Here is a 23,111-nt window from a genome sequence, read left to right as displayed (position 1 = left end):
TTGCTACCTTCAAAAAGAAAAATTGAAATCATAGTACGTCATATAGGGTACAAGTATTTCTCCTCATTCAAGTTTTATACAGACTAACGAACATGTGTTTAGCTATAGTAAAGTGTTAAAGTAACTAGTTTTCTCCAAGTTCAAGCATTTGAGATTTGTGAATGAAATAACTTAAATGCTAAAATCTTCCTAAACTGTACAAAGGCCTATAATCTATAGTTACAAACCTACTCAACAAAGAATATGATTAACCTGCATTGTATTCTCCTAACTCTTCATAACACGAAGAAGAAACAATCAATCCGTAGTCTTGAGATCTAATATATGAGCCTAGCTAGTCAACAACATGAATGGCTACTGCTCGGTTTCTGCAGATGGTGGCTGCCCTTGACGAACAAATTGTCCTTTCACTCTCGGTCGCTGCTCTGCAAGCTTTTTTCTACTCTCATATCGCACCTGTATTCAAAATTTGTTTCAGCAAATGCACCATATGCGCTTTCTAAAATATGTTAGATACTCGTGATCTATGTTGCATGGAAATAGAAACGTTGAAATCGGACACTGAAATGAAAAATGGCATAACACTGTTTTTTACAAGAATTATAAATATAAACTTTCGGGATTTCAGAGGCATTTCAAGTTTCTGGGTAAAGCAGCTTGTGATTATTTATAGTCTAGAAGTAATATTATCCATAAGTAGAAGCTATGCATAGCTATAAATTGTTGCTGTTATAGTGATTATGATGAACTGAAAAGAATGATGATCATACAAACATGATACTAGTGAAGATGAAAGCGTTACCTTCTTTTCATAGCATCTATCTTTCCGCTTCAAGCGGAACTTATTTAGAGCCGCTTCTCTTTGGATGGATCGATGCGAATTGGCATTATGTAAAAGAAAGCCATCATTTATTCTCTCAACAGCAGTTCTGACTTTAGCAACCTGATCAATATTGCTATTGCTCCCAGAAGTGCTTCCATAACCCATATTAAGATGGCTTGCAGTACTATTATAGAAGCAGCTTGTTGCACTCTGATCAGCGGTATGAGAAATATGGCCTTGATCGTCAAAAGAATCCAACACCTTATCATGCTTTCGCAGATTGGAGGTGTCATTTTCTTGTTGAACTAATCGATCATAGAGATGCTCGGAATTACTTTTGAAATTGGATAGCCGGAATGGATTCACTTCACAGTTGGGCTCTGGCTGGCTGCCTGAACTTCGACTGGGTATTGTTGACGCACCAGACTGTTTAGAAACAACTGGAGGAACAGTAGAACCATTGCTGGTGCAAATATTATTGCATCCTGCACCTTCGACTGAAATCTGGAGGGGAATTACTCTTTGTTGAGCGCAAGAAATTGCAGCTTCAGACTCTTTTCTTGGACAAATAGCTAGAGATTCCATAGGTCTTTCAGTACTTGATGGTGGACCAGGTGCATCAGAGTTATAGCCACTGATATTGCTGGAAAATTTTCTTTCGGAATAAGCTCCAAGTTCTTTCTGATTAGAATTACTTGCCCAATTTGTATGCACATTCTCTAATGGACGGTTATTATACCTGCATGAAGCATCTTTAAATGTCTTATTAACTGAAAATATATTCTTTAACTAATGCCTAACACTAAAAGAGGATTTCATTAAGAAAAAAAACTTACGGTGTAAATGCTGAAGCATTAGAATGCCTAAGAGGGCGTCTGTCTTCTGCATTTTGAATCTCAAAGCCACTTTGATGGCATCTTGCCAAGCAGAGATCCAGTTGTGGAAAAATATCAAACTTTCTTTTCGTATTATCAACAGAAAAGTTAATACTGGCAGAAGTTCCCATGAAATCAATAGCTTCTCTTGAAGATTTGACTAAGAAATGACTTCCATCACAGCTCTTGCGGGTGATATCGGCATTCTTTCTTTGACTATCTGCTTCAGCATCCTCATCCACAGCCATTCGATTAGGATCCGTGCAGGCAGCTGATGCTGAACCTAATTCAATTGGCATATTTACCAAACTTCCCCATGCTGGCTGCAAAAAGTCTCGCACATTCTCCGTAGAAGCACTCTCAGCTTCCATATCTGGCTTTATGCAAGAACTCTGCAAGAGACAGGAAGGAAACATGCAGTGTCTACGTGAATTTCAAGTAGCTAATCAAAACTGAAGGAAAATTCTTTCAACCACGAGAGGTGTTACAAAATAAATTAGAACTTCTAAGCACAAGATGAAACACAAACTATCTCAAAAAGTAAGGCGACCAATGGCTTTCAAATCAGCATAGAAAACTGAGGAACTGATTGAGGTAGCATAAATAACTTTCAATTAAAGCATGTTATGCACCTAATCAAATTGACATAAACCAGACATAAAGTTTACTTTTGTATAATCTCCATTGCCTTAAACTTTTAACCGGAAAAACGTTACAATTAAAATCCATGGCTCCCTTAAGCTTCCAACAAGTTAAAATAGTGGAACTTGCAGTTTAATAAGTAAAATACGATTTCATCATTTCCGGTGACAAGCCGCTCAAAATGCTTGTCATAAGAAGAGATTAATCACAGAAATTGTATTGATTTTAGTTATTATGCTTCAACTTTTATTCATGCACCAAGTAAAGCATTTACTACATCACACGCACCACTAAACTAAAGAACTCCTGTCACCACTAGCATGATCACTGGCAGCATTATTCTCAGAAGTAGCTTCAACCTTATCCTGTCCAACACTTTCCTCTCGGGGAACATTTCCTCTAGCAAGAGACTGATGAAACCATAGAAATAAATTGAGAGTTCAGTTTGAGTACATAAATTTCAAAGTGAGAAAATTAACAAGTGAGGGAAATAGGCATACAGATTGTCTTCTCCATACATGCTGCCACAAATTTCTCAGTTCATTTCTCCTTATGGGCTTAACCAGATAGTCAGCAGCACCTCGCAACATGCATTTATAAACTGTACTAATCGAATCTTGTGAGGACATCACTGCAAAATCACCAGAAACAATGTCAACTTTATGTTCCGAAACAATCACTGACGAAAATTAGATATTCCCGAAAAGTGAAAACACGGAAATCTGGAATTTCATATCATACTTATAACTGGTATGTTTTTGCAAACATCATGCTCCATAATAAGAGTAAGAAGCGCATATCCAGATATTAAAGGTAAATCCACTTCCGTCAGAATGAGATCTATATTATTTGGCCTTCGTTTCAGCATCTCCCACGCCTTTAAACCATCAGGAACAGCCACAACTGCTCAAACAAACAAAGCCATGTTTAGTTTGGTAAATATATACCAACATAAGTTAATGCTACTTGAGACATAAAGATTGCACATATCAATTCAATACATAAACAGAATTCTCAGTTTAACAAGGTATACAAAAATACTACTACACAAAATCATGCAATGATCTTAGATCAGATGCTTATAACAAAATTAAGGGAATGGAAATATGAACTAAGTTAAGCAAATCATGCTCACCCCTTCAAACTCCAAAAAGTAATTAACAAACCATATCCTCTAGAATCTCCTGATTAACAATATTGAACTCAAGATTGAAATTTGTTTAAAAAAAACTCAAATTTACCAAATTCTCCAAAACATAGAAGACAAACTAGCCATTGAACTCAAGATTGACACAAAAACTATAGCTTTCATACATAAAAACACTCTTCATAAGGAACCCAGTTCACAAAAAAGAACACAAAACTGAATTAAACAACAATTAAACCAAAATATGAAGAAGAAAAACTGACCTTTGTAGCTACATTTCCTGAGTAAAGCAGTAATAATTTGCCGAGTAGAATCATCAGCTTCAACCAACAACACCCTTAACACCATTCTTGGCAACAGCTTCTCCCACGTCATCCCCAACTTATTTCCCCTTCTCTTCTTCTTCTTCACTGATTCCTCCATTTCTTCATTTCTTTCTGTTTCACTCTCAGTCACCATTTCCAAATCCTCACTGCTAATCACAACTTCCCCCATTAAAATCTCTGAAAACACACTCTTTTTCTTCTTCTTAGCTTATGCACAAAAATATTGAATTTTTTTCTAAAGTGTATGGTAAAAAGTAGAAGCAAATTAAAATATCTAAAATATCCAGGGCCTATAAAAATATTTGAGACTTTAAATCTTACGGCTGTAATGCAAAGTCAATTTGTATCCTATGGTTTCAAGAATATTTTATTTAGTTGCGAAATATCTCGATGCCTCCTGTTCTATCGGTCCATGTTATGCCACGTCAGCCATTCATTCTATCTTCTATACGAGAGCATACACTCCACTATGTGGGGTTAAAAACATCGGCTTAGTGAAATTTAGTTGACTTATTCCCTTAAAAAACCCTCACCTTTTACCCCCAATTCGTTTGCACCCTCACGTTGCAAAACCACCAAATATACCCAAATTACGACATTTCACTTTCAATTGTACCCTCAAACATTAAATTGATATCTTTTCACTTGAAAAAATAGGTTTATTTTTGTTTTAAATAAAATATTAAGTCATATTTCAAAATATATGCTAAAATTTAAAGTATTGATTTGAACATTTTTCAAGTGAAAAGAGGTCAATTTAATGCTTGAGGGTGCAATTGAAAGTGAAAGGTCGTAATTTGGGTATATTTGGTGGTTTTACAACGTGAGGGTGCAAATGAATTGGGGGTAAAAGGTAGGGGGATTTTAAGGGGATAAGCCAATTTAGTTTAATTTTAGGAAATGTTATTTTTTTGAGTTATCGCATTTAAATAATTTATTATCGGTTGATACTTCAATATAGTTTTTTGATTTAAAATTTTTGTGTGAAATTAAAATATGAACCATATTATTTTTTTAATAAACAAAATGACCACTTATATTTGCCATATTACATCCGTATTTCAGTTCTATATCAACTTTTTGATCAGGTTTTATTAAAATATAACCGTTAATTAACAAATTAAATTTTAATTTTTTTAAAAAAAATATACTGATTCGTAATATCTTTTACCCCATTATGTGTTCCATACACAAAATTATGAACTTCGTCCCAATTTTTAATATTTTTTTATTTACAATATTATAAAATTAAAATTTATCTTAAAAATTAATTATATTATAATAAATATTATATGACTCAATTAATAATTATTTAAAAAATGAATAATATATATAGCAATTTAAACATGCTTGTTAAAATTTGTCATATTATTATTTCATCATAAACGTCTGAAAATTAAAAATTAAATTTATAAAAAACATAACATGTTTTGTCGTTGTAAATATTTTTTATAATATACATAGTAAAATTACCTTTATATAAAGATAATATAATGGACATAATCTGTCTAAATATTTCTCAATAATAAGAATAATCACCACTGATTTATATCAAAAGGCTTCGGTTTATTGGTGAATATTTTTTTCTTTTTGTGGTGGTTAAGTTGTGGTTGATATTTAAAGACCTAAGCCAACCAAAGAAAATGGATATATACTGTTAAAAAAAGGCTGTGTTTTAGATATTTTTTGTGGGACCTGCTTAGGTAGTACTATTGGGTCCCACTTGGCTAGATATTTATTTTGATTTATAGTAATCCCTCCGTCCCAATAGAGTTTTCCACTTTGTGAATTTTTTTTGTCCCAAAATACTTGTCCACTTTCAAAAAGTAACTAACTTTTACATTCAATTTTCCTATATCACCCCTATTTAAAATTCACTAGTGAGTAAATTGAAAGTGGACCCTATATTAAATAGGGGTATGACAAGAAAAGTAAAGAAAATTTTGTAAAACCCATGAACAATAATTGCTTTTCTTAAACTGTGTGATAAAGTCAAAGTGGACAACTCTATTGGGACGGAGGGAGTAGTATTTTTTTTAAGGAGATTATCGGATCCCATGGACAACACTTTGACACGCGTGATTGCAACTATAAAATACTGCAATTTTCATTGGTCTATGTAGCTTTGAACTTATCATCAATTGACGTGTTCTTTTAGCGCAAATTGCAATTTGGTGGGATAAACCTCCTCAAAATCTCTTTAAAATATTAACTCAAAGTCTCTTTCTAATCCACGTGGACTCCTCTCTTACGATCATATTCATTTTATTTACTTATGGTGATCATTTATATTATCAACTATTTTTTGAAATAGAAACCTTCTACATTTATAAGTAGATTGTAACAAGTTACATAAGCTCATTATGTAAAATTAGTTATTTTTGGAGTTCAAATTCACATTAATACTCGCCATCTCTTTTATAAAAAAAATGAGGACAAAGATGAAAGTTTTAAATAAAAAATTATTATTTTTTGCTCTCCCCTCTCTCTCAAATAGAAAACCCTAACCGTCAAGTGTTTTTCCTTTGTTTTTCGCTTCGGCTGTCGTTAATGGTTTATTTTTGCCGTTGGCGGTAGCCATTTTTTTTATTGATTTAGAATTAAATAAATGACCGACTCCTTTTCATCTTTTTCATTTTGGTTAGTAAATCTTTCGACGAGACGCATCAATTTCAATAGATATACAAATAAAAAATCAGAGATGGATCAACCCCTTTCAAGATTGAAGATGAAATCGTTATAGGTTATATTAGTTTTTTTATTTTGATAACTATTTTACAGTGATTGTCTTTCTTTTTTGAAAGTTTTGCTGTTCTTTCTATATGAAAAATTTGTTGTTTTTTATGAAGAGTTTGTGAGTCTTCTGTTAGACAAAAGGATTGGATCTTATTGTGTTAGAGCGGTTATGTAATTTTGTTTTTGTTTTATAAGGCGATTTGCGAATCAAGGTTTATATCTTGTTCCGTGTCAGGTCATTAGAAACGGTTATACCCTTTCTAAATTCTTACACCTGTAACTGCTCTTTATTATTAATGAAAGATTATTTGATTGTCAAAAAAAAAAAATTATAGTTATTTCAATTTTTATATAAAACGAGGCTCTAAAAGTTTCAATTTTTATCAAATAAAATGAGATAAAAAATATATTAATATGTTTTTATAATATTGTTTAGGATTTACAACAATAAAATTTCTTACTATTTTATAAAAAAAAATTAAAATTTTTAGCTAGATAAAACTGCTCCATCAACTCGAGCATACTAAAAAATTTCTCTATCTAAAATTTGTGTTCTCCCTTTTCTATAAAAAAACTTCATATTTTCTTCATTTTTTTGAGGATGGGAGAATATAATTTTTTCGGCTAATATTAACTTTCTTCTTTTGTTCACCTAGCTTTATTATTGTAGAAATATGTCTTTTTATTAAAAATGGCTGAAACAAGTGCATTTAATGCTTGCAGATCCGTAACATTACTTCCTCAATAAATTCGTAGCTAATAGTGCAGATTTAAAAATTTGAATGATTTGGAGTCTAAGTTTTCTCAAGGAGATGCTAATCCTGTTTTAGACATTTAAGAGCTGCTAAATAAAACTCACTGACATTTGGTAGTGTATAATACTCACTTATTGGAAATATGAGGTGACTTCAGCAATTTATTCAGTAATGCAAATGCAGTGCTTTTGAATCATATCATATGCTCTTTGGAATATTTTCCAACTTATCAAAATGTTTCAAACTGTTTTGTTTTGTGCATTTTTCTAACAAGTAGGAAGTCTAAGTTTCACATATTGATATTGTAACTTATCCCCCTCTTTTCATTCTTAAAAATGTCATGTTTGTAACTTTTTTTATTAAATCTCATCTTAGCAAGTCAATTAACTAAATGAATTTTTTTTTAAAAATACTAGTAAGTTTGTGATTATGCATCCATTTCAGCGTTGAACTATCGAAAAACAATTTAATGTTGCGATATATAATATATATCGGAAGAAAAATTATGTATTAAAAGTCGTATCCCAACTACGGCCAAACATGTAAGGCCATCGGTTTTCCTTTCAATTGGTTTGACCGGTTCAGTTATTGGTTTAATTACCGGTTCAATCTAGGACACCTGATTCAATTCGGTACAATTCGGTTCGACTGGATTTCTGGTGTTTAGAATCAATGGGACCAGACAATTGGCCAATTTATGGTTCAACTATCTAATCACCGGTTAATTTAAAAAAAAAAACTATCTAATCACCGGTCCAAACCATGAAATGATATTCTTGGATAGTCCATAATTGAGTACTGGAAATGGATATGCTCGTAACCAAACATCATATGACTAGATTAGAACAGTGTCAGTGTGTGGGCTCTACCTCTCGTCTTCTTACTACGGATTTCTTATTGATTGAATCTGGACGAACATTCAGTCCTGGACCCCCCCACCCTTCTCATTATCCTTATCCCTTCATTTTTTCCTATTATTAAACACAAACGAGAAAATCTTTCCTAATTTTCTTTCCATCCAAACACACCATTAACCGATTCTTGAGAATTTGAAGATGACAACTCTTTTTGGGCCATTAAAAACAAGCTTCTACCATCACTCCTTATCAGCAAAGGCCACGACTACTACTACCTCATGTTCTTCTTGTTCCTCAATCTGTATTGTGGGTACCAAAAAGCTTCCATTTTCGGTGACATTGTCTGATAAAGGCAGTTTCTTGAACCCACTGGTATTGGGTGGCAACGTCAAGTATTTAGACTGTAAAAGGAGGAGAACAAATGGTGTTCGAATGTCATGGGATGGTCCACTATCCTCTGTTAAACTCATTGTTCAAGGCAAAAACTTGGAGGTTTTTTATTTACTCTAAATGTCTAATCTTGGTGTTTTATTTGTGGTTTCTTGGATTTTGATGATAATATTTAATAGGGTAGTGATGATTCACATAAAAGCATAGTCATTTTGTGTAAATCATTAATTGCAAATCTTTGTTCTTCATATATGCTCTTCAATGTATATATATTAGGTGGTTGTTTTTTGCAGTTGACAGATACTTTGAAAACTCATGTCGAAGATAAGGTGGGAAAGGCAGTTCAAAAGCATAGTCATTTTGTGCGAGAAGTTGATGTTAGACTGTCAGTTAGAGGTGGAGAGTTTGGGAAAGGGCCGAGGATTCGGAGATGCGAGGTACATCCTGCATTTAATAGCACAGACACTTCATTTAATCAATGTGTTCTGTTTCGGACATGAAACTTCATTTTTTATGTAGAAAACCTTAAAATAACGCTGTGTTGCCTTGTCTGTGTCCTAGTGTCCGTGCTACCTAGGTTGTAGCTTTCAATGGTATGGTTTTGATGTGGTGTTTTATGTTTAGGTGACTTTGTTTACAAAGAAGCATGGAGTGATTCGGGCAGAGGAAGTGGCTGAGACAACATATGCAAGTATTGATTTGGTCTCGTCAATCATTCAAAGGAAACTGAGGAAGATAAAAGAGAAGGATTCGGACCATGGCCGTCACATGAAAGGGTTTAATAGGCTGAAGGTGAGGGAGGCTGTGATTGAACCTGTGAAGGATGATATAGATGAGGTAGATGGTCTACCCCAAGATGACAATGAGGACTATATTGATAAGGTTTGTTCTTACAAACTTCCACTTTGTCAAAATGTTGAGTTTCTATTATGCATTGTCCTTCTTAATATATGCTTTTCTAGTTGGCTAATATATCATTTAGTCCTCAATTTGTTAATAAAGTCAAGTTACATATTCCACTTAAATATCTATTTGCCCTCTGAATTTGGACACGATGGGCAATTAATGCCACTATTTTATCAATTAGCCCATTGAGGCTGTCAATTAGATCAAACATATCAATTTGAAAAACAACCATTGGGGGCTAATTGAGCCAAAATTTGGATTCAGTGATCCAAATTTAAACTAATTGATAAAAATTAACAAGTTCAGGGGTCTAGTTGATAAAAAAAATTAGTTTTGGTGTTAATTGTCTGTTGTATATGAGTTTAGGAGGCAAATTCTCATATTCAAGTCTTTCTAGTCTTCCATAATTTTGGTGATCTGGTGTCTTCTCATAGTTCGGTAGCAGCAGTTTGTCCATTGAATCACTCCTTCTCTGATCTAAACATCTAATGTACTATATATTTAACCCCTAAGTTGTTTTTTAGCAGCATAAATTGAAATACTAGTTTTCATCAGTGACTTTTTGATATCATGGCTTGGCACATGACATCTATGTTTAATGCAACTGCGAGAACAAGATGGTTGCGGTCGGTCTCTCCATGTTATATGTCGACATAGTTTAATTGCTCTATATGAATTTGCAGGTTGTGCGAACCAAATATTTTGATATGCCACCTTTGACTGTTTCCGAGGCCATCGAGCAATTAGAGAATCTTGATCACGATTTCTTTGGTTTTCGGAATGAAGATACTGGTAAAGATTCTACCTAATACTCTGCAATCTGCAGTCACTTACATGAGAGATAAATTGTTTCTTGCGTTATTTCAGGTGAGATAAACATTCTCTACAGACGAAAGGCTGGGGGTTATGGCGTAATCGTACCTAAAGGAAACGGTGAGAATGAGAAAGTGGAGCCTGTGGTGATTGAACCAGCTAAAGAGCCATCCTTGGCAGAATAGATGAGCCTCGTAATGGAAGTTTTTTGCAAATTAGTGTGGACATGCCTATTTTGATGGCGATGATGGTGTATATAAGGCCGAAGGAAGCAGCGGAGACAGCATTGTATAGGATTTTGAGATTGAGTATCCACAGATTAATATGATGTTTGATGATATGTTTTTATGAGTAATTAGTTGTTCCGCTGCACCTGATATTCAGTGGCATCTAAATCTTTTTAAGATTCACTAATTAACCGAGCAGATTATTATGAGATGAAATATTTTGATATCAGTTACTTGAGCTTGTAAATAGGAATGCAAAAGTCGAACCAAACTAAATATCCGATCCAAACCGAAAAAGTCAGTTTGGTTCGGTAAGACTACAAAATTCAGTTTTTTGGTTTGGTTTTGAAAGAAAAAACAATTTAATTCAGTTTACTTCAATTAGAATCAAATGTATACGCCTTACTTGTAAATATGTTAAAAATCAGAAATTCTGAATTTTATCTTGAAAGATAGTAGATTCAACCGAACATCATTCAATCCCTCAGCAGATTTTTGAGAAATTCAATTTCTCCCAAAAATCATGGATATCAACAACTGGGGGATAGATTATACAAGGTAGTTAAAGGAAAAAGCCTTGAAACCGCAATAAAGCAATTCTCAAATGATAAAATGGAGGCAAGTAGGCTTGTTATGAATGGAACAATTCATGCCAAATTAGAAGAATTTACAACTACTCAGTTCAGTCTGTAAATCAAGAATATGACTTTTTCTTCTTCTGGGCTGAAAATCTATCAGCAGAGACACTTAAGAGCTTATTAATGGACATTTTTTCTCCTATAACATTCCTATTAACTTCAAATCTATGCTTAATCCTGTCATCAAGTTTATACCCAAGAAACGCAGGAAATGCCAATAGTTCGTCAACTTCTCGACCCATTCCTTCAACCAAATACTCCATTTTCTCCTGCAATGAACGATAGCTATATTGCAGTATCTGAGGATGCTTCTTACTCATAGCAAATATGTCATCAGGAGAAAACCCGTAACTCAAGAATAGCTCGACCACCTTCTGCAAATTTTCGCAGCTGGTTCTCGTTACAGCTCCGAGTGCAACAGCCAGTTCTTTGTTTTTATATCCATATCCGATCTTCGCCAAAACTACGAGTTTATGTGCGATGTTCTCCCTAAAGGAAAGCGCTAGAAACAATGGAGCTCTAGTCAAGAACTTAAATATCTCATCAGAACTCAAATCACATTGCTTGAGAAATTGTATTCGAGGACGCAATTTTCTCTCCCTGCTAGCACTAACTACATTTGGGAACACAAGAAAAATCTTGAATATTTGAGAATCAGTTAGTCCAGCAAATGATCTCAAGCACTCTACATGATCTTTAGTGTGCTCTACACTGTAACTCAAAAGAGCAGGAAGTTTACGCAACAGAATACCCGTAGCTTCTTCATCTCCACCACTGATTTCTTTAAGAAACTCTATTCTCGGAATCAACTGAGTATCCAAGTCGAAGTTCAGAATCATTGGCCGTCTAACAATTATATCAATCCCACCAAAGCGAGATAAGAAGCTAATTGTTCTATCAATTTCTTGAATTGACTTAAGGCACATTGCTTTAGTTAAATTCACATTGTTGAGAATGTGAACAATCTTTTCCTTCGGAACTCCATGACTAATAAGCAGGCTAACCTTTTGACCAAAACCAACTAAGAATCTTGGTTCGGTCGCAGCAAAAAGGCGTTTGAGCTGCGCTGGCTCGACATTTCCATGCAAACTATTTAAAACAAAATGCAAAAATATATGAACTTCTTCTGCTGTTAGTAGATACGGGCATTTGATAATCAAACGAGACAGTTCAACACCTTTAATGCCAGCACTCTCTATAAGAGAGACACGGGCCTGTATAGAGTCGAAACTTGCAGCTCCCAGAGACGGATTGTGCTCCAAAAGATATTCAGTTTCTTTCTCATTGAGTCCACATTCACCGAAGAACGAGTACAGAAAACCTGAAAATACGAACAGACATGTCATAATGTTTGAAAATGCAATGCCCACAACATGCTCGATGAATTGCCTAAGAGAATGCCATTAACTCACTTGTTATGTATGGGTGATTAGGAAGAGAATCGACACAACTGCATTGGACAGAAAAGTTTCCGACGAGGCGCGAATCTGTGGGAAACAAGAATGACCTGAGGTCTGATTTTGAAGTTCTATAATTAGCAGAATTTGAAATAGTTGAGCGGTGATGATGGTGGTCGGAGATTAATGGGAGTGAAGTAATAGATAGTTGAAGTTTTGTGGGATAAGAGACTAGTGTCTGTGAAATGACAGGAGTGGAAGTATGATAAATCGAAGACATAATCTAACGGCTTTCTGTGAGTTGAAGAAACTAAGCTGTTAGTTTACTGTGGTTACAAAATTAGCAAGCAGCATGAAGGAAATGTTTGTTGTTTGAACTTTGAACTTCTATAATTAAATTCCACTCGGTTCTATCCAATTATCTATAGATATTCAATCTTTTAATTTAAAAATAAAAACAAAAAATATTAACATCAAGAATAATAACTCAAGAAATTCCAACTTAAAATCAATTCGATTAACATCAAGTTGATTTCGAAATATTTTACCAGTCAATTTCGACACAATTTACAATTTGACTCGACTCCGTTACACCACAAGGGTTAGCTCATACATTGAGCGACTAGAATGAACAAACTGATGATATACTTACATGCATATCAGCAATCTTGGGTATTCAGTTTCTGAAAGTACAATAGTTTACAAAGGCACATTTCCAACAAGTTAATGAATGAAAATACATAAATCGAACAGTCTGACAATTATGAAGAAAGGGTAACAAGCTTATCGAGCTCGATTTAAATAAAAGAGTTATTACAAATGATAGTTACAAATGATACAAAAGATTACTTTAATCAATCTTTGGCTCAGAATCATGTCAATTGGTTTTATCCACCGTCAGTTTTAATCCCGGATTTCTTTCGCCTTCGCTAGAGGAAACTGATTGCCAAATTGAGCCATTTACTAATCCCAAAAAGAATTGATTAAGCCATTGCGGGCAAAATATGAGGCTTGCATTATTGCTTTTGAGCTTCTCTCGGTCGATTTTTGAGAAAAAAATCCCCGCAGTTCTTGCTCGTAGGTAACGCTTTGATAAGAACAACAGATGAGACGTTTTTCTTTGATTTTCTTGGTGATCTGGAAAAATGAATCCTGCAATGCATTCAGTAAAAGCAAAAGGAATGTCTGATGTGAAATCAGATAGCAACTGCAATATGATAAGGACAGTAACATGGGTTTGCTATTTGGAATACTTGCCTCTTTCTGGGGACTTGGAAATGATCGTCCAGTATATCTTTATAAATTTCTTCTCCTTGCTCGTCCTGTCGTTTCTGATCCTGCATAAGAAAATAGAGTAACACATTCATAAATTGTTACATTTGATGAAGGTCGATGATAAGCAAGTCTTACACGTAAGCCAACACCAAAATGGCACGGGCTATGTTGCACGTAAATGAAAACATTAAAACGGGAAAAGGCTGAAACAGAAAATGTTCCATCGGAAAACAATAAAATGATATTTTTATAAGCATTTGCAGGAATAGAAACAAAACGCTGAAATACACAACTCGACAAATTTCCGAGCAACATAACAAGCAATGCTAACTTGGATGAACAGTTCAAATAAAGATCACACTGTGAACAGATGTTTGATGGAAATATTGCATGATGCAGTTATACAAAACCAAGTGCAACAGCAGAACAAGCTACTTTTCCAAGCGGCGTCTATTTTTATAAATTTTGGATCACTTGAGAATGATAGGAAGTGCATAACTGTAGTAATCCTCCGAGTATAATAAAAGTTTCCATCCATTTGTTAAAAACACAAGGCTTCGTGATATTAGAATGTCGGACAATTGCTTAACCCAGTGCAAAGAAACCAAGAACTAACTGTTTCAATCTACTAAATTTAATTTTCATCAAGAAAATAGAGAACAAGCAAAAAGAGTGAAGTCTTTACATCTAGTAAATGAAATTTAAAACACGCCATCAATACAATTGCATCTTAGCTGCAAATGGGAAAGAAGAAACAGTTTAAGATGTTGCTGGATGTTAATGCAAAATTAGCTACTCTAGCAGGTCCTGAGCTCATTTATGATAATCAATAGAATCACATTACCACAACCATTATCATGTTATCTTAGACAGCGGAACAGTATGTACTTAATTCATATCGATCACTTAACAAGAAAACGCCACAAGAAAAATATTTTTAATTCATCAAGCTGCCTGAAAATGAGGTAAGATCATATTCATTAAGTCTATTCATAATCTTATATGATCATCACATTCTGACAATAACTTCCAAAAAACAAAGTAAACTCAAGAAATTTCAAACCTCAAACATTTCCAAATATAAATGCAGCAGCTAAGTTAATACTAAGTACTCGTTTGACCATTGAGATGCCAAAGTTGAGGGACAAAGACTAGTCTAAACTCCAAAGGAGTTCTCCATACATAGACTGAAAAATTCTAAACCACTGAAATCAGTAGCTTTGTTCAATGACCAGCATTTATCCTATAATCTAGGAGGCACCAACTAAGTTAGTAGTTTATCACAAAAACAGAACAAGGCAAAATCATATCAAGCTTCAGAATTCCTAAAAGCTAAAAGAGTATAATCGTATGCAGTAACACACTACAAAGGCAGCGACCAAAAATTTACTCCATTGAAACCGAAAATTCTCAACCATTTTAACTTCCTAAAAGCTTATTCGTTTATTCTTTCCTCTCCCTAACTTTCACTGTAACAAGCAACCATTACATATATGTTCAGAGGCAATGGTACACAACACTCTCAAGCTCTTTTAAGTCTAATGCAATAATCTAACCGAAACAAATGTAGTAAAATCCATTATCTCCAATTCAATTTATTAGCAAAAGGAAATTATTACCAAACTTACATCAGCATTGGATTCCTTGGAGGAATCAAACTCAGAACTCGAGACCTTCGCTTTTTTCCTGGAATCGAAATTCCGATCACCGGACTCTAAAGAATAAGAATTCATTTTCCTCTTCTTGAAAGAATTATTTAAATTCCAAGATTTCCCTTTCTTATCTCTAATTTTCCAAACATTCTTCCTCCTAAAAACCAACTTATCAAATTTCCAATGCTCAAAGCTCGTATCGATCACAGTAACTTCGCTTTTCGAGTACCCTTTCAACTCATTATCCTCACTGCATTTCTCCTTTTCCTCATCCAAATCAAAATCACAATCTCTCACAGCAACATTTGAATTATTATCCGAGTGAAACGACGCCGTTGCTGCTTGTACATACTCGTCTTTTCTTATAGAGTCAATGCCATCAACATTAGTGGTTAGGTGGAGAAACTTAGGGTTTGTTTGTTTCCGGGTAATTTTTTTTCTTGAAATTTGATCGCCAGAATCGTGGGCACCCATGTTGAAGAGATCGCAGAGGATATTGGTGACTGTACCGAACCATTGTTTGTCTCCGGTGTGGCTTGAGGAGTCGGGAATTGGGGGGTGGTCGGAGGTGGGTTGTTTAGTGTGAGACTGAGCGGTGGGATTGGGATGTGAAGAGGAGGTGGAGAGGAAGGTGTCGAGATCGAGATTGTCGGCGGGAGGAAAGCCTTTGGCGGAGCGGAGGCGGTCGAGCCAGTTTGAACTGGACTTGTCGGTGGCGGTGGAGACTGAACATAGCATTTGATTTTGGGTAAAATGTGGAGGCAAATGATTGGGTGTGTAGGTGAAAGTGAAAACGGGCAGTGGGAGGATTTGTGTTGTGTTCTTTTAGCTGTTAGAGCTAATTATTTTTGAACTAATTTGGTCAAAAGTTGATTAGGGGCCACTCGATAATTTAATTCAAATAAATTAGATCAAAATAGGATGCATTTGTTTCTTTTTAAAAAAAATGTTAGAGCATTTCATTCAGTGACGAAGCCAACCCTAAAATTGAGGCGGGGCACAAAATTTAACTTTTTTAAAAAATAAAATATCATACCTCAAAAAAATACATCAAATAAATAAGTTTTTTCTGATTAACTAAACAATATCATGAAAAATCAATTCGACTTTTTATTTTATTTTATTTTACATTTAATGGATTTGTCTTAATGGGAATAAAAAGTAAAAAAACGCATTAAAATTTACTATATTTGAAAAAAAAATTAAAAAATTAAGGTATTTTTTGAATAGAAATACATTGAAAAATTAAAATGAGAGTTTAATTCCAATAAGGCTTATGCAATATGAAAAAAAAAATTATGTTAATTTATATGATAATTAGGCTTCGATATACACTTCCTAATTTTAATATTATTTTAGATTGATCTAAATTGCATATTAGACTTTATTATATAATATTTTGCTACAAAATTTAATGATTTTTCTATCAAATCCAAGTAATGTATTAAATGTTATGTTGCTTTTACTATTGTGCACAATGAAGAAGTGTAATTAACCCAAAAACTTAAATTATTAGGCTATGAAATATTTTTCTTTTGATGTGAGGTAGGGCCCAGGCACAGCCTGGCCCTACCTTACCTCCGCCTCTGATTTCATTAGTAATGATCACTGGTTAAAATTTATGACAAATATATAAATTTATCTATTTTTTAAAAATTTATATAAATCATAATTATAGGCATAATTTAGATTGATTATTATGCATAACTATTAACTTTTAGTAGAATTAGTATTTCTACTAACCAAACACCCTCTAAGTTATGTGCTAAAGAACTTTTTGAAGGCAAACAAAGATGAGTCTATACTACATGCACGTATGTTAAACTTTAACTGACGGGTGATAAAATTGTTAACATCATTACACATACGGAAAGGAAGAAATTTAAAAATTATTACATGAATTAATAATAGTTAGCAAAATATGACATTACTATGGAGGTTTGAGATCATTTAGCTCACTGCCTTATTCATTACTTTTATAATGCTACGGCATATTCGTGGGATCAATTAGCTCTAATAAAATCTGTAGGACTAAGAGCATTGTGTCCTTATATTGCAGTGATCAGACAAACAAAGACTGATTCGTGTTCAGTCTGAGACTATTCTTCATCGCAACCACTATCTTTGGTTGATGCAGTTGTTAGTGATTTATTGGTTGATTAGACACGTCTTAAGTCTCATGTAGTAAAGGAGTGCATTCAATTTTCACTCTATTAGTCTTTGCAAATTGCAATGCATCCAAGACCTACGAGCAATGTTCTTTTTAAGCCTCATGAGTCAGTTGCTCGTGATGAATGTAGTTTTTATAAGTAGAATGGCCAGTAGATAGCTCAATGCGGCAATGCCGCAAGCCTGGAACAAAGGTAAACATCGGCAGCAGTTTTAACTGTTTCATGATCAACAACTTCAACTTTCTCAACAATCATAGCAGTAGAGATGCATATAATTGTATTTATCTCTCATTGAAGATAAAATGTATTGCTTTAAGTCAAGTTGATGAATTAATTGTGCAAAAAAGTCTCCATCACAATTGTTTCGAATCTAGTGAAGAACATATGAATGGTAAGTGATGAAGTTGTTTCTTTAGCCTCTTCGTCTTCTTAAATTTGTGTCCATGATCAAACAGATACCCCTGCGGTAAGTACAAACGAAACTGTCATTTCTTTATTATTAAGCGATTCTTCTTATTATTACATCATATATAAATTGAGGTAAACAACTTGATAGATATTCTTTAGATAGAAAAGTGATGTGCAGTTTCACAATATTATTTACGTATTTATCTCACACACGGTCAGATATTGCGTATAAGGTTGGTGCGGTGAGTCAATTAATGCTTGCTTCAATTGAAGATTACTTGAATATTGTACTAAGAATGTTGAGATACTTCGAAGGGGCTCTAGGTAAATGGTTGACATTCAAAAGGCATGACATTTTGTAAGTGAAAGGTTTTATCAATGCAGGTTTGGCTGGGAACATTACTAATCGAAAGTCCACTTCATGCTCCTTCACATTTGTTGCATGAAACTTTGTCCCATGAGAGGCATGATTTATGAGATATGTTAATTTTTGTGGCTAAGGATCTTGCTTACAGAGATAGATTTCAAGCCAAATGAACAATATATTATCGTATTGTGACAATCAAGCAGCTCGAGATATAGCAAATAGTTTTACAAAACATGACCGAACTAAATCCATTGAAATAGATCAACATTTTATTTTAAAAAAAATGAATTTGAAGTTGGCATTTCGTTCATTCAATCAAGTGAGCAGTTAATTGATATTTTCAATTCATATAGTCTCACTTGAAGGACTTTCTCAATCTCTACATAAGTTAAGTTGAGGATATGTTTTCGTGCTAATTTTAGAGGGAGTGTTAGCTTAAATATAAAAACTTACATGGATTTAAATATCTTCCAATTACAAATGTTAATTTTGTATTAAAAATTAATTTCTATTTATTCATTTTTATAATTTAAAATTTGCATATTACACTTGTATGGTATATATACATAAATATACATTTCTAATTTGAAATACAACACATAAATTCTAAAATTACATATTTCAAGAGAAGTGTGGCCATCAATTTGAATCTTAATCTTCCATCAGAAATTCTAGACTTGTTCATCTTTATAGACAGTTTAATTTCTTTTCTAGAGACAAAATAGAACAGAATACAGCAACATCTATCCATTTCCTAATTCATCTATTTATGATGAAACACCAAACAATTTGTCTTTAGCAAATATAATTGGAATTCAATTATGGTAATGATAATTTAAATTTCTATTAGTATTATTTTAGTGATCTACTAATGTCTCAAAACAATACAACCCATCAAATTGAGGTGCTAATTTTGGCATTTTGCCACTTTTCTTCACCTCTTCCTTCACTGTGCTAGCTCCATTTCCGCTTTCCATTTCCTGTTCATGAAATTAATTTTCATTATATAGTTACGATAATTAATCGCATCTATGTAAAATTATTTAGCAGATTTTAGTCGAAAAATATTTAGAGCAACAAAAGTATACAAATGAGATAAATAATTTTCATCTCGAAAATGATAAAGATTTTGAATATAAATGAATCTCTTTTTTTTGGCAAAAAATTGCCATTTTTCGAATCTGATAAATATTAAAATATAATAAAACACTTGTAATATTAATGATTAATTGCAAAAAAATTATGAACATTAGTGTTTTGTTACAACAGAAAATTTAAAAATTGACAAAATCTTTCACATATTTTTATTTTTTGACAAATTGAAAAACGAACTATTTTCTCTTGATAAAACGATGATGTATAGGAACAGTATATATTTTGGTGTACATATCAGGAAAAATAGGTCGATATTTCGATTTGGCAAAATATAAAAATTGATGACTAATTTTTTCAAATTTTTATTTGCAAATCACACTAAAATTTGTGATTCAATTTGCATTCAATACTAATATTAATGATGAGAAGGTATATTCATAAATTACCTGAAATATAGATTTGGTTTTATTATCCAAGAAATAGAATCCAGCAGCAGCAGCAACAGTTGGTATTGTCACTGAAATGATCCCCATAGCCATTAATTATCTTCTTCTCTAATAAAACACTAATTAATTGGCCTTTTTATGATGAGCTTAATTAGGTTATTTATAAGAGATTATAAATTACAGTAGAGAGAGGGAGAGAGAGTAAAGCAAGAGAATAATGAAATGCCTTGAAGATGAAGAGAAGTAAAGAATTGTAAATTGAAAGAAGAAATAAAAGGCAATTTAGGGTTATTAATAAACATTGCGGTTTGAAACTTTGCTTGCATTTATAGGATCTTCTTGTCTTTAACTAGAAAAAGTTTACGTTATGAGATTTTATTTTTACTACCAATCATATAGCTAAATTAATTTTAGAATCAATTTTTGAATTTTAAAAGTTGAGTTTTGAACTTTTATAAGGATTATTTTGTTTTGTTTTTAATTGCAAATAGAAATAATTATATAGCACAATAGTTGCGCTACGTTATTTGTGCAACAAACTAATGAGACGTTTCCATTATTGCAAAAGGTGACTGAGTTATTGTAAAAACAACGTGACACAATCGTTGATCGGAATAGACACTCTGCAAATAACGGTTGCACTCCCTTGTAACTTTATTTCTACCTGAATAGAAGTCACATGGTGAATAGCACTAAATATATAGATTGATTGAAAAATATAGATAAAATTGTAATAAAATTATGAAACAGGGGACAAGTTACAAATTTTAAATTTTTTGAATAAATTTATAGAAAAGTCATTTTATATTTTATTTTATTTTTTGGCACCACTGTACCATTATGATTTAGGATTTAATGGAAAAAGGGCAACTCAAACTCAGCCCTGACTAAAACTTAAGTTGCATAATGATGCATATCCCAGATAAGTCATTGTTTTAAACTGTGTAGGTTTAATAATGTCCCTTTCTTTTCTTCTTTAGAATGAAAGATGACCCAGAAAAATTCTGATTGCTCGTCGGATAATCTAACCTAATAAAAGAAACAGTTCTCTCGAACCAATTCGTGTAGTGTAAATAACACTTACTTAATGGAAGTATTATATAATAAGTGGAAATATTATATAGAAAGATACCAAATTCATAAAAATTCTACCTAATTCACTCTTTCATTTCACCTATTTCATTCAAGAAATTCAATGGTTAGATGATTAATCAATTTAAATTGCACATGAATGATGTCAATGTTGTTATGCTTTTAGGTGCAAGATTTATACTAATACTTCATCCGGCCTGAAAAAAGATTATTCGTTCTTTTGTCAAATAAGTCTAGATACAATAACCAACGAGCTGTATAGTATAAGCGCTTAACAGCAAACTGTCAAGGTCGTGTGTTCAAATTCTCCCACAAGCGCTCTTCCTCTTCAATTATCAAAAAAGAAAAGTCTAGAAACAATATATATATAATATGTTTCCATTTTTAGATAACAAAATAATGTTTTTAGTATAGGTAAATATTGAATAATTATATTAACAATGATCTTAAATGTAGATTATTTTAATAAGTTTTACATAGATTAACTCATTTTTAAAATTTATTTAAAAGTTATATATATAATTTTGGACTTATCTGACAAGAAAATAGAAAAATTAAATTTTACTTTTTATAATTTAATTTATTAACAGAATTAATTAAATAAATTAAAGTGCTGAAAGAAGAAATAATTTAATTATGGCTTAATTCCTTAAAAAAAACCCACCTTACACTTTTTCTTCGTTTATACCCTGACCTTGTAAAAACACCATTTGTACCCAATTTTGGGTTTTTATGTTTCATCTCTACCCAAAAGCATTAAATTGTACTTTTTTCATTTGGAAAAGAGTTTAAAACATACTTTTTTCTATTTTAAAATATACAAATAAATCCTTAAACTTAAAAAATAATCAAATACATCCAAATAATTAATTAATTTTTTTAATTTGATAAAATAATAAAAAATTTAAAAAAATTATTATTATTTTTAATTTTTTTTGTCAGAAATATTTTTAAAAAAATTTAAAAAAAAATTCGAAATATTTTTAAAAAAAAAATTAAAAAAATATATTATTATTTTTAATTTTTTGAAAAAAATGGTATTTTTGTACTATTAATATCTAATTCGTATATAAGTTAAAAATGAAGGATTGTTTTAAACTTTTTTTCAAATGAAAAAAGTACAATTTAATGCTTTTGGGTAGAGATGAAACATAAAAACTTAAAATTGGGTACAAATGATGTTTTTACAAGGTCAGGGTATAAACGAAAAAAAAATGCAAGATGGGAGTTTTTAAAAAAATTAAGCCTTTAATTTTTTATGTAATATCAATGAAGTATTTTGCCGTTACCAAATTCTTTATCTATGAATCATGCAATCCTCATTTCATTTCCATGTTACCACTGCCAACCAAAGCAAGCGTCGTGTATCTCGCCACTAGTTGATGTTCATTGTTCACACTTCACATTGAGCTAATAATCATCCATGCTAGTCCACCAACTTTTTGATTTTCGGTTTCGATGGTAAATCTCTGAGTTTTAATTTCGACTACAGTAAAATTCTTCCGCGCTTAGAGGTGGATTCGGGCCATTGGCATACAGCTCCGGACTAGACAAAAAATTTTAATCACATATATTCATGACGTTGTCTGTATATGTCACCTCTACCTTTAAGGTATTAAATTAATCTCTTTTCATTTGAAAAAAAATTAAAATAGTCTTTCATTTTTAGTATATATTCTAATTACACGTTAATATTATTAATTATACAAAAACACATTTTTCTTTAAAACAAATTCAACTAATTATAATAATTTATTTTATTTCAATTATTAGTAATTTTTAAAAAATTAAAAACCATAAAAAAATTTACCTAAAACAAATAAACGGATTAATTAATTTCAACCTATCACCGTAAAAATCCGCTACCAATTTTTTTTTTTTCGAACGAAGAGGAGCTTCTTTCTTTCCATGGAAGAAAGGAGCTCGCTGCACCTTCCTTCATGGAGGAATTAAGGAGTCCATGGAGGAAGCAAAACCATAAAAAATAAATAAAAAATAATAGTAATATTAGCTGTTTTCTAAATCGGAGTACGGTTATAAGTTGGAAATTAATAAAAATTATTTTATTTAAAT

General features: G+C 32.4%; 4 protein-coding genes and 1 long non-coding RNA gene across 8 annotated transcripts; 1 reads left to right on the top strand and 4 right to left on the bottom strand.

The window, feature by feature from the left end:
* On the bottom strand, positions 1-4,097 carry LOC126685894 (two-component response regulator-like APRR5). The gene is made up of 7 exons (XM_056106307.1): positions 3,751-4,097; positions 3,082-3,243; positions 2,841-2,971; positions 2,637-2,750; positions 1,660-2,132; positions 803-1,562; positions 1-456 (listed from the first exon to the last, which is right to left on the bottom strand). Exons 1-7 carry the CDS (start codon positions 3,980-3,982, stop codon positions 355-357), a joined length of 1,974 nt encoding a protein of 657 aa, XP_055962282.1. The 5' UTR covers positions 3,983-4,097; the 3' UTR covers positions 1-354.
* A 4,164-nt stretch (positions 4,098-8,261) lies between these two features.
* On the top strand, positions 8,262-10,726 carry LOC126685896 (ribosome-binding factor PSRP1, chloroplastic). The gene is made up of 5 exons (XM_050379890.2): positions 8,262-8,653; positions 8,845-8,988; positions 9,176-9,433; positions 10,141-10,249; positions 10,325-10,726. The coding sequence occupies exons 1-5, from the start codon at positions 8,360-8,362 to the stop codon at positions 10,453-10,455; spliced, it is 936 nt and encodes a 311-aa protein (XP_050235847.1). The 5' UTR covers positions 8,262-8,359; the 3' UTR covers positions 10,456-10,726.
* Positions 10,727-11,110: 384 nt separating this feature from the next.
* Positions 11,111-12,932, bottom strand: LOC126685892 (transcription termination factor MTERF8, chloroplastic). The gene is made up of 2 exons (XM_050379883.2): positions 12,548-12,932; positions 11,111-12,456 (listed from the first exon to the last, which is right to left on the bottom strand). Exons 1-2 carry the CDS (start codon positions 12,810-12,812, stop codon positions 11,192-11,194), a joined length of 1,530 nt encoding a protein of 509 aa, XP_050235840.1. The 5' UTR covers positions 12,813-12,932; the 3' UTR covers positions 11,111-11,191.
* Positions 12,933-13,160: 228 nt separating this feature from the next.
* On the bottom strand, positions 13,161-16,290 carry LOC126685895 (uncharacterized). Of its 4 annotated transcripts, none has more exons than XM_050379888.2 (3): positions 15,427-16,290; positions 13,790-13,869; positions 13,161-13,669 (listed from the first exon to the last, which is right to left on the bottom strand). In XM_050379888.2, the coding sequence occupies exons 1-3, from the start codon at positions 16,195-16,197 to the stop codon at positions 13,549-13,551; spliced, it is 972 nt and encodes a 323-aa protein (XP_050235845.1). In that variant the 5' UTR covers positions 16,198-16,290; the 3' UTR covers positions 13,161-13,548. The 4 variants fall into 4 exon arrangements, with proteins under 4 accessions (XP_050235845.1, XP_050235842.1, XP_050235843.1 ...); XM_050379885.2 differs by having other exon boundaries at positions 13,161-13,684; positions 15,427-16,289; XM_050379886.2 differs by having other exon boundaries at positions 13,161-13,684; positions 15,436-16,288.
* A 2,734-nt stretch (positions 16,291-19,024) lies between these two features.
* Positions 19,025-20,453, bottom strand: LOC126685901 (uncharacterized). The gene is made up of 2 exons (XR_007643746.2): positions 19,947-20,453; positions 19,025-19,385 (listed from the first exon to the last, which is right to left on the bottom strand). It is a non-coding gene; the product is annotated as an uncharacterized LOC126685901 (long non-coding RNA).
* Positions 20,454-23,111: the final 2,658 nt, after the last annotated feature.

The sequence above is a fragment of the Mercurialis annua genome, linkage group LG6, assembly GCF_937616625.2.
Source record: "Mercurialis annua linkage group LG6, ddMerAnnu1.2, whole genome shotgun sequence".
NCBI lineage: Eukaryota > Viridiplantae > Streptophyta > Magnoliopsida > Malpighiales > Euphorbiaceae > Mercurialis > Mercurialis annua.
This window is presented reverse-complemented; position numbering and strand designations above follow the sequence as displayed.